The sequence below is a fragment of the Grampus griseus genome (genome assembly GCF_964374135.1).
Source record: "Grampus griseus genome assembly, chromosome: 17".
In the NCBI taxonomy this organism is placed as follows: Eukaryota; Metazoa; Chordata; class Mammalia; order Artiodactyla; family Delphinidae; genus Grampus; species Grampus griseus.
Window position 1 is genome coordinate 37,403,924 of NC_139011.1, and position 11,169 is coordinate 37,415,092.

An 11,169-nucleotide genomic window follows, 5' to 3' on the forward strand; every position below is an offset into this window, starting at 1 on the left:
CAGTAGAAGAAACCTCCAGTAACTGCCTCTGGTTTCATCACTAGTAATGGTTGGGCCCATTTATAATTTGAGATTTTAAATATGTTTACTTTTTAAATATTTAGTTGTCTTAGAGTCAAATTTTGGAAAGCTTCCTCATGTAAGAGAGGATATGCCTGTCAAAATAATAATTTTAATCAGTACATTTATCAAGCACTAGTAGTACAAGGACCTACATGTCTTTTCTTTTCTTTTTTTTTTTTTTTTTTTGCGGTACGCGGGCCTCTCACTGTTGTGGCCTCTCCCGTTGCGGAGCACAGGCTCCGGGCGTGCAGGCTCAGCGCCCATGGTTCACAGGCCCAGCCGCTCCGCGGCATGTGGGATCTTGCCGGACCGGGGCACGAACCCGTGTCCCCTGCATCAGCAGGCGAACTCTCAACCACTGCGCCACCAGGGAAGCCCAAGGATCTACATTTCAATATTAGCATCAATAAGTACACCTAACACACATTCAGAATTTTATATTAACAATTGATTACAATGTAATTCATTTACAAAACTTATTTTTTAAATCCCACACATAGATTACAAAATGAGACTAAAGTCATAACTAAATACTTAACTGTTGTTCATGAAGTTCTTCAGCACTGTGGTTATGACTCGTGATATTTCCCACTCCTGGTCTCTGGCCAGAAGTATTGATTCATGAGTTGACTATGGTAGAGGGTGTAATGAAAACATGGGCTAATCTAAATCTCAGATAATGACTCTTTTCTAAACCAAAACCCCCCCCCCAAAAAACAGCAAATCAGTTTCATAAGCTACAAGATATCATTTCCCCCATGATGTCTCATAAGTTCGTCTCATGTAAGAATCATTTCCTGCATACTTGGATGTGTAAAGAAGAAGAAAACAAAACTCAGAATGTGGAGAGGAGCCCACTGTTCAAAAGTTTACCTGTCATCATGAAGAATGTGGAGTCTACTCTGAGACTGGATCCTTTCTGAATCTAGATGGACGCTGGGTTTAAGACTCCAGATTGAAGAGGTCCATTAATTTAAGCCCTATTATAGGTTTTTTAATTATCTAAGTAGTCAAGATCCCAAAAATGTGCCCCTAAATGCAGAAAGGCAGAAACTGATCATGAAAATCATTGGAAACTAGCACAGGGCTTGGCACATGAAAAGCACATAATAAACATTTGTTAAAGAAATAACTGCATAAATAAATTATATATAAATTTACCTGAACTTTTGATAGCGTGTATATGGGAAGGGAAACTGCTTTCTCCACCTTCTCTGTTTTTCCTCATTCACTTCTGATTTCCATTTTTTTCAATAAAAAATAAATGGGGAGGAAGAGTATTCTGGTTACACCTATCTGTATTTCCCTGTGACAGGGACTTCAAGGGTATGCCTGAGCTTGATATCGAGCAAGGGTCAATCTTTGATAATTCGACTGAACCCTGTGCTACGGAACTGTGTCACTGGTAGTCAGTTGTAGTGGGTGGGGCAGTGAGGCTGACTACATGGAAAAAGCCTGCTGGATTAGGGGAGCTCTAGGGACAGTCAATGTGTAACCCTGCCCTAAAGTATTCAAATCTTCTGTGCCAAGGTGGGCAGGATCTTGAGGGAGTAGGGGTAGGGAGGTCACTGAGTTAATTCTGTACAAACAAAAGAAAACAAACAGTTTCATTCCTCTAAATGCCACACACACATGCATCCCCACATTCCATCCCTGCCCCCCCTCCCCAGTGAAGCCTTTGGGCCCATCCCATGTTGGGAAATGCATTTGTGTGAGCATTAGACACACAGACTTAGTGAGTGGACATTTTGTTGCAGAGAATTGATCTCTCATGAGAAGGAGAAGTGACTTCCAGCCAGCACCCCGCAAACAGAATAAGCCCTGAGTCAGGAACAGTTTTTGAAACCGCCTCGTAAGCTGTTTTGAGTAAGGCACAGGTGAGAAATTTTTAGTCTAGTCCTCAAATCACTACCTACTCTTTTGGAGGATTCTAAGGTACAAACATAGGGCATTTTGTCTGGTATCTCCCTGATGATGAAACATTCCATGCCCACGCAAATACACAAATGAAAAAAAAATCTGAGGATAACTAGTTCACCCTGTTGCTCAGTATTAAAGTTTGCAAGAGCAGAGCCACTGGGCCACAAGTTCCTCCAATGTTCCTTCTTGAAGTGAAATTATTTCCCTTCTGGACTCTGCAATAGTACTACTGTTTGTCTGCATCCAAAGCCTTCCACTCAAATCCTACACGGGGTTGTCATTGTATTAGTGTCATATTCCACCAGAATCATTTGGGAAAGAACTGAAATGCCTCAGAAGGTGATTACATATTTGCCATGAGCTCTATACACAGAATAACCTGTACTTCTGGCATTTTCCCGGGGACAAAAGGCCAACCAGTGATGGAAACCTTGCTAGTGATCTAACTCAGTTTGCTTTGCAGAGAAATACGAACCTTCGAGAAAAAAGGTCTCCACCCTTGGGAAAAAATATTTTGTGCAAACATAGCTGAGTAGTCTCTCCTTTCTGTTCTTGTCCCCCATCTTCTGAAGGTTGTACCTGCCTGCATTCTTCTGTAGCAGGATTTTAGACTTTTCCCCCAAAGGTGGGGTAAAGTCTCTGTCTATAGAGCTAAATCATTGTGTTCAAAGTCTAATGGCAAGAGAAGTTGCCCATCATAAACTATGACAATAGGTCAATGACTTCTAAAAGTGAAGTGGTGAGAAGCTCCCTTCTCTTCTTTTTCCTTATGCTTCTTCCCACCTTGTGTTTTCAAATGGGTCAGCCATTGGAGTTGCCTTGTTATTAATAATGATTATTATATTGCTTTTATCTGAAGGAATAATACACAAGGAATTAAAATAAACAAAAGGGGAGGAAAAACCTCATGGGTATCAATTTTAATATCTTCAAAAAGCAGAAAGACAGCACAGTTGACCAATTCCAAAATGCCACAGTATGAAACGGGAAGAGATGAAGTTTCAGTAAGAGAACTGTGAGAAGTCTTACTTTTGAAACCTCGGGATAAAGAATGCCCTTCAATATTTAATATTTCAGAGACATGCCACTCTTCCAGAATCCAGAGGAAAAACAGAAGTCAAATAGCAAGGCACTTTTGCAGGAGTGTTGAAACAAACAAGAAAACATTTTATTTTTGAAAATACAGTCTTTAAAGATAAATTTGGTTTCCATTTTCCATACCTAGGTGCATCCAACAAGATACAAAAACAGACAAAACAAAACAACGAAACAGAGACCCACGACATTATGTACAGAGCTCTAAAATGAGCTGTGAATATCTACAAGAAACTAGCATATGCTCTTTGTGAAAGGATGTACTTGTGTGGCTTTCTACAGTTCTCAGTCCTTGGGAAGAAGAGTTAATCCCCTGGAGCTGCCGGTGTGGCTGCAGCCAGGGAAGAGCTGGGGGTCAGTGAAGGGTTGGGGGTGCCCCCCCACCGGGTGGGAGGCGTGGAGAGGTGTCTGGGGAGGGGAGCGGCGGCGGTGGCCCGGGACAGATCCGGGGCTTCTCTAGAAGTCCTGCCGCGGGGTGTGAGTCAGGCTGTGCCGCCGCAGATCACAGTTTCGCCTGAACACTTTGCCGCACTGCTCGCAGCTGTAGGGCTTGATGTCTGTATGGGTGAGAAGGTGAGTTTTCAGATTACTTCTCTGATTAAAGGTTCTTCCACATGTGGGGCATTTGTGTGGAGATTCCTGTTCAGATGTGAAGCAAGCAAAGGATTAATCCTTCACACCACCACGGCACCCTTCTCAATAGTTTCTGTCTTATCGGTATCACAACGTTAACAGAACACGCGCACGACAACAAAGAGGAGACTTGCAGGAACACATCTGTGCTCCTAATCCTCCAATCACAAAAACACACGCACAGGCACACACAGGGACCGGATTACACTGATAACCGCCAGTGGCCACTGGCGGTGGGCTTTGTGATTTCCAGCTCTTTACATTTCATCACCATGTCATAGGCAGGAAAAGGGGGAGGAAAAACTCTAATCCTCTCTTAAGGAACGACATTCTCTCGGGTAATAAGGCTCCTCTTTGGTGGAAAATTAAACTATTCCTCAATGTTCTGAAAACTACAAATTATGAGGCCCCTGGGAGAGAGAACGTATGGGATTTCACCATGCCTCCATTATCAAAATTACCTTTATTTCCTCCCAAACACGAAAGCTTTAAATGCAGGGCACATCAGGTGAAAAAAATAATAATTCTAAAATTAGGATTTTAGAATAGTGAGAGTGGCTTGTTCTTTAAGAAAAACACATAAATGTTTTCTGTTAAATAAAATTAATTTCATGTATAGAAAAACTGGGTGCTGCTTTCTCCACCTAGAAAACTGATCTAAACAGAGCCTTTTATGAGAAAGACCCTGCCATTGAACACCTTTTCTAGAAGCAAAACTGATAAAACAGAACCAGTCACTGTTTTTAAACAAGAAAACAAACTTACCTGCATATGTAAAGTTTTGTGAACAGCCAGAGTTCTAGACTGACAAAATCCTTTCCCACACTCCTGACATTTGAAGGGTTTTTCTTTGGAATGGATATACCTGAAAATCAATATAAGGTTTCATTGAAATGGCTTTAACATCACGGTGAGGAGTTTCTTTTGGCAATTACTTTAAACGAAGTCATGAGGGAAAAAAAGAAAAGAAACAGGATTTCCATTATTTATGTTTTTACATCCCCCCCCCCCCCCCCCGTGTAATTCTGTTTATGGTTAACCTCAACTAACAGACTCTTCAAAACATTCACCGGACGCCGGCTTTATCTACACTTGATCGCCCTCTCTGGCGTGTTTTGGAGCTCGAAATCATGCCGAACGAGCTCTTCTTGGCCTCTACGGTTTTCTCTGGGATTTAAACGGGTCAAATCAGGATATAAGGCAAGGCCAAGTTTAGGGGGACTAATTTTAGCGAATCCCTTAAAAGCCGCGGAGGATCGGTACAGCAGTCCTACCTTGGGGTAACAACAGCAAGTAGAGTCCAGGGAAAAGATACTCTCACCCCCACTCCTGGGAAGTTTTTACTGGATGAAAACACTTACATTATAGTATTTCTTCAATTGCCTTTGATTAATGCATAGTTGAAGATGTGGAGGGAATGTGAAGAGCTGTTTCTAAATTCAGTGATCTCAAGACCCCCGCAAATAAGTTTAAAGAAAGGTCACTGTGGCAGGCTCTCGGGCGCACCTGGGGGCGAGTCAGGGAAGGGAGGGAACCCAGTGGAGGTGGCCGAGGAGATTTCCAGAAATGGTCCTATCGCAGGCAGGACCTGCACCCACCAGAGGAAGGTCTTCAAGGTTTCTTGGCTCTACCTGCCCCACCCGCTAAGGTCGACCAGGTGGAAACTGGAAAACCGATCCCAGGACCAAGGCCACCCAGCAGATTTTAACTACCTAAGGATGGGGTGGCCCTCCTGCATCCCAAACAAGAACAGGCAGCAGGGGCCCGCTGAGGACAAAGGTAAATTTGGAGGGTTGGTTGTGGCTGGCTGGGGAGGGCTTTGGGGGATATATTCTAGTTCAAAGGGAATTTTAGTGACGCTTGCAATGTCTATCAGGATTCGGTATTCTGGATAAACTGTCCTTCCCTCCCCAGGCCAACCTCTTTCCCCACCTTACCTGTGATCCCGCAAATGATCTTGCCTCCGGAAAGCCTTGTGGCAGATGTCACACGTGTACGGCCTCTCATCTGTGTGGGTCCTCTCGTGGATGAGCAAGTTGTAGGATTTGGTAAAGTGTCTGCCGCAAAACTTGCAGATAAACTCTTTTTTCGTTTTGGAGGGCAACCTCCCTCGGGAGGGCTTTCTGTCCGGAGTCAATTTACTGAGGCCCGAGATGGGGCTACCCAGCCCCGGGCTCAGCTTGGTCAGGTCTGCTATCTTAGGGGGATCCTCTTGCGTAGCGGCCACGGCCAAGTTGGCAAAGTCAAAACGGGGCCGGTCCTTGTGCAGGGCTGGGAGGACGTGGGCAATGGCTCCCTGCTTGGGGTGGAAGAGGTGGGTGGTAAAGGGCAGAGCCGGGAAGGGGAAGCGCGCGTCCACGAGGCCCTGCGCCGCCGCCATCTCGGTGATGGTGGAGCGGGTGATCTCGTGCACGTTGGGGTACCCCAGTGTCCAGTGGTTCATGTGCATGGTCTGCACGGCGCTGAGACCGTACAGGCCCTGCAGGTGGTCCACCGCGGCGGGGAAGGTATTCACGGCCTGCAGGAAGGAGTAATTGGTGAGCTGCAGCGATGGGTGGAGCGGGATGGGCGCTGGCAGGGCCTTGCTCCCCATTTTCCGGGGTGCTGGGGGGCGGAGGTAGCCACCCTTTTTTTCCAGGACTCAGAGGCGGGTGGGCGTGGGGCTCCGGCGAAAACCCAGGAGGACAACGGCACGCAGAGAAAACCCTAAAAATGGTCGGGGGAGAGAGAGAAAGTCGTGACTATTATCCAAGCCTGCTCGGTCTGTCCCTTGGCGCCGCTTGGGTTACAACACCTTCCTTCTAAGTCCTCCTCCCCACCCACTCCGAGGCCCCCAAACGGAGTGGTGAGGGAACCTCGGAGAGCCTGCCCCGCGGGCGAGTCGACACCAAGCTCGAGCTCAGCCCCCGGGGCCAGGGTATCAGGCGGGGCAAAAGTGGTCCCTGGCGGCGAGTGGGTCGCCCGTGGGAAAATCGGATGCCAGGCACGCACTGATTCGAGGAGCCGAAGACCCGGTCCGGGGAGAAAGAAAGGTGAGCAGGGGCTCCAGCAGAGGCGGCACCCAGTCCAGCCCACCCACCCCTACCCGATCGGGTGAAGCTTGGTCATCCGTGACACCCCGCTGTGCCAGCGCCCACAGGCCCGGGCTGAGCCTCTGTTGCCGCTGTGCCTCCAAGCTCCCCGGGGAACGTTGGGTTGTGGGTCTGACCCGGGCTTGAGGGCCTGGCTCAGCCGGGCGGCTCCTAGCGCTGCGCCCCGAGCCCGCTGACCCGCCCCGCGACCGCCGTTCACCCGGACCGCGCCTGGGGTGGTGGAACGCAGCCGGGGGCGCTTTGCGCTCCTGGGGCTGCTGGGCCCTCAGAGAGGCCCGCCTCGCCCGGCGCTGACCTCAGAGGTTTTCTTTTTCCTTCCTCTGCCTCTGTCCCATTTATCAGCGGTGACGGGCCACAGGAAAGAAAAGTGACACCTCGGGGACCGGTGAGGCCTAGAATCACCCCTTCCACCTTCCCAGGGGCCGTCTCCTCCCACCCCCCACCTAGATCCCTTCCAGATGGTTCAGGCTCAGTGGGGTGTTGCGGGGGTGGAGAAAGTCCCCGATCCAGGACCGAGCGCCAAGCTCTCGGGAGGCCCGAGCGCTTCTCGACCTGGCACCAGGAGAGACTCCTACACCCGCCAGGCCCCAGCAAAAGAGAAGAGAGGAGAAGCGAGAGTGTTCCCCGGGGAGGAAAAAAAAGGAAGGCACAGCAGGGGAGCCACAGCAGATCGGGTACGGTGCGCCTCTGCCTGCCTGGAGGAAGCTTGCTTGTCGGCCTGGAGTTGAGTGCGACGTTGCTCCTGCCACCGGGAAGCCGGCCCGGGTCTGCGGCCTGGGCCTGAGCAGGGCGCACGCACATGCTTGTCCCTGAACCCCCAGTGCCAACACGGAGGTCTGCTTTCAGACCCAGTTTCCCGGGGCACCTCATCTGCTTTCAGATGCTTTCCACCTTCTCCCACTACCAGCCCCTTTTTAGCAGAGAGTTCTGCCAGCTCTGTGGCCTTGGGCCTTGCCTCTGAAGGTGGCTCCCCAGAGGCTGGGACTCACAGTTAAGCGCTTTCCCTAGAGAGGGGCAGGCAGGCCTATCTGAGCCATCAACCTTTATGCCTGGCTTTTGAACCCAGCAGGAAGATGGGAGAGTTTGTCCAGACATCCTTGCCACCAGCCCTTTCTGCGCCTGAAATGCTCTTCTCTAGCGTGTTGTGAAGTCTTGCCTGTGGCTCTATCTGGGGGCAGGCTTAGAGGGCTGCGCTAATGACACAGCGCTCTGGCCAGGCAGAATCTGGCCGCCTCCGCGAGGCCCACACCTTCCCTCCCTCCTCTCCTGTTTGGAACGGCTTGGAGACAGGGATTTATTAATGAACCGCTTCTGCCCAGTGGTATGCGGTCTGGGAGTTGAGGCCGGGAGTTAATGAGAGGTGTGTAACAGTCAGAGGGTCTCAGTCAGACCGTTCAACCGAAACTGTAAACCTCCATTACTAATAAACTTTCCCACAACAAATCACAATTCATTTTTGTTCAGTGGCAACCCTCAAGCCCTCTCCTAGAGAGGTAGAAAAAAAAAATTCTACAAACATCTCTGGTAATCAATTTGTTTCCTCTTCCATTAAAAGTCATAAGCTATACCTTTATTTCCTTCTTTTTGCATAGGAGGATTTTCTAGAGATTCAAAATATTATTTTTCCCCTAGTATTAAAAACTGGCCTCCCCACATAGGAAACCTAAATTATTATTTGGGTGTTTTCCCAGACTGGATTTCTTAGAAATAAACACAGAAGGCAAAGTGCAATTCCCACCACGTTCTCTGTGTATGTACGTGCATGTGTGTGGGGTGTGTTATCGATTGAAGGAATATCATGGCCTGTGATTTTGATTCCAAATGCACAAAGCGAACTCTGCCATAAAGGTTATACGTTAATTCTGTCAGCAGAAACTTGAGTGCCATCTTCCTTCCCTTTTCACCAAATGGTTTATAACCCCAAATTAATGCCTCTTTTATAATTCAGCTTCATGGTGGCACAAAAGTGCTATTTCATGGTGTGTATTCGTTTTAATTTGCAGGACAAATAGTTTCTTCATAGAAGAAGAGCAATCCTTCACAAACAGAGCAACCCCAAAGATCCACTAAACATTTTTGCCATGAAGAATTAGGGAGTTTAGATTTCCACTCTCCTGCTGAGTAGCTGGAACTATATGTCAAAAGATATTTTAAGTCAATGCAGAGATCTAAAGTACTTTCGTTTTGTCTAGAGCTGAGCATGTAGTTCTCACACTCAGTTTCAGGCAATAACAACCATCATCTGCTGTCACTTCTACACCATCCCGTTTCAGACCATTGGTTACTTTTAATTTTGCAAGGAGAGAAACGTAAACCAACGAAAAGACATAAATATTTCCGTGGAACTGAGACTAGTTTTCTTTCATCAGCCTTCTTCACAGGAATTTCCAGACATGTACAGAAGTTTTGTAAAATTTAGTTCACTGGCTGTCAACAAGTGAGAGGTGTACGTACTAATTTCAGTTCAGTGAAGCTTTCAAAACACTGGAGAAAAAAATAGTGGTAATTTGATAAGGAGGCTCGCTCTTTGGTAATGTGTTATGACATTTTATTATCTAAAAATCGTATACAATCAGGGGTCATCTGCTAACACCTGTGGGGTGGTGTCTGAGAAAAATGACTGATGGATCCGTAGGCTTGCTGAAGTTCAGCCCAAGCCACAATAAAATTTTACATTAATCAGAGAGCTATACTCCAAGTAGATCTAAGGAGATCATTTTAAAAAATAAATAATAAAATTAAAATGGCCAGATTGGATCAGGTGAACAGAGAGAAAGGGCCGCGAAGTTCCTGCCCCTTCGCTGCGCCTCTGCCTTCCCAAGGAGTTAATTAAATTAAGATGCCTTCCGCATAATCTGGGTTCTGTTTCTCTCTGCTCCCTCGCTCCCCCTGCATGAGTAATTTTCTTGTTCTGCTCAGGACTGCAGTTTGTTTAGCAAAGAAAGTAGCTGTCTGCGCCGTTTCGCTCCGGGAAACTCCAGCCCTCTTTTGTTCCCTGCTAACAGGTAGGGAGACAGAGCCAGCGCACCCTCCACAAACACCTTTTTCTCCCTCCTCACCATACAAACACAACTCCTTGCTCTGTTGCTACTTCTCGAGAATCCGAGTGTTTAAACCCCAGGGGGATTTGCCTTCTGCCCCCCCCTCCAGGACCAGAGGATGGGAGGAAAATCAAAAGGCCGGCACAAGGTTGAAGAATTATCTAGGACTGAACTATTACTTTCCTCTTGAAACGCGCTGGCTCGGCAGGCACTGTGTGTCGCGGCCCGTCCGCTCTGCCGCGGCTGCCCCCGGACGGGTGGACCAGGAATACTATGGCAGAGTGAGAAAGAACATGATATTGTGGGGTTTTATCTCAACGTACGTAGATCAGCTTTTAGAAGAGGCTTTGCTGAGTGCTTAGATTAAATGTCGCAAAACTAAAAACAGTACGTGAAAGCGTGTGTCGTTGCGTGTTAGCTGGGAGTGGCTTGCCTGGGATCCGATAAAGTGAAAAATACAATGCCCCGGGAGTGCGTCCGTATGATTTCTTTTCACAATTTCTGAACTTGTGGCACGCCGGACCGAGAATCCGAGCGCCCCCCTGCACCCCCTCCAGCCTGCCTTCCTTAGGGTGGCTGCAGCCCCTTCCCAGAGCGGACACTCACCTCCCCCAGAAACGTCCGCCTGGGCAGCGTCACTCAGACCTGGTCCAGGCAGTGAGGCGCACAGCTTGGAAAGGTCATTGGGTCCACGCCGGACAAACTTCTTTTTCCGCGCGGAGTCCCGGGAGCCGCGGACATGATCTGGAGGACAACGAGCAGCCAAAACGAGAGCGGATCCTCGCCTTCGTCCGAGTCAGTGGTCGTAGAATGTGTAAAGACCCAGGGCGGTTGGAGCCCGCGCTCAGCGCTCGCCCGGAACCTCGCGCCTCCGCGAGCCTCTCGCCGCGGACTCGGGGTAAGGTCTGAGTCTGCAGCCTCGCAGGGCCATCACCCTCCAGCAGCGAGCAAGCCGAGCTCCGTCCCCGCCCGCGTCCCTCCCCAGGCTGCTCGCGGCCCGGAGACCCGGGCTTTAGTAGCGGCCCCGCCTCCCCTTCGGGCGGGCGTCCCGCAGCCGCGCTGGGCCCCCAGCGCCCAGGCTCCGCCTCCGCGCCCGGCGCCCGCTAATGGTCCACTCTGTTTACTTGTGTTTGGATAGCAACTGAGTCTTAAAGGCACAGGTTTGCTCGAGGTTTCCCTGTTACAGAGGCAGAGCCAAGGTGACTCAGTTCAAAACTCACATACAAACACAACGTCCACCCCCTTCCTTCTCGGTGCCACTTTTCCTTATAATGTTAGAAACTGAACAACTGATTTTCTGCCTCCCGAAGACCCCGCAGAGAAAC

At 48.8% G+C, this 11,169-nt stretch overlaps 1 protein-coding gene across 2 annotated transcripts; it reads right to left on the reverse strand.

The window, feature by feature from the left end:
• Positions 1 to 3,177: 3,177 nt before the first annotated feature.
• Positions 3,178 to 10,831, reverse strand: OSR2 (odd-skipped related transciption factor 2). 2 transcript variants are annotated; one of them, XM_082674456.1, is made up of 4 exons: positions 10,451 to 10,831; positions 5,649 to 6,417; positions 4,477 to 4,576; positions 3,178 to 3,635 (listed from the first exon to the last, which is right to left on the reverse strand). In XM_082674456.1, the coding sequence occupies exons 2-4, from the start codon at positions 6,302 to 6,304 to the stop codon at positions 3,561 to 3,563; spliced, it is 831 nt and encodes a 276-aa protein (XP_082530582.1). In that variant the 5' UTR covers positions 6,305 to 6,417; positions 10,451 to 10,831; the 3' UTR covers positions 3,178 to 3,560. The 2 variants fall into 2 exon arrangements, with proteins under 2 accessions (XP_082530582.1, XP_082530581.1); XM_082674455.1 differs by having other exon boundaries at positions 3,178 to 3,717.
• Between the last annotated feature and the right edge of the window lie 338 nt (positions 10,832 to 11,169).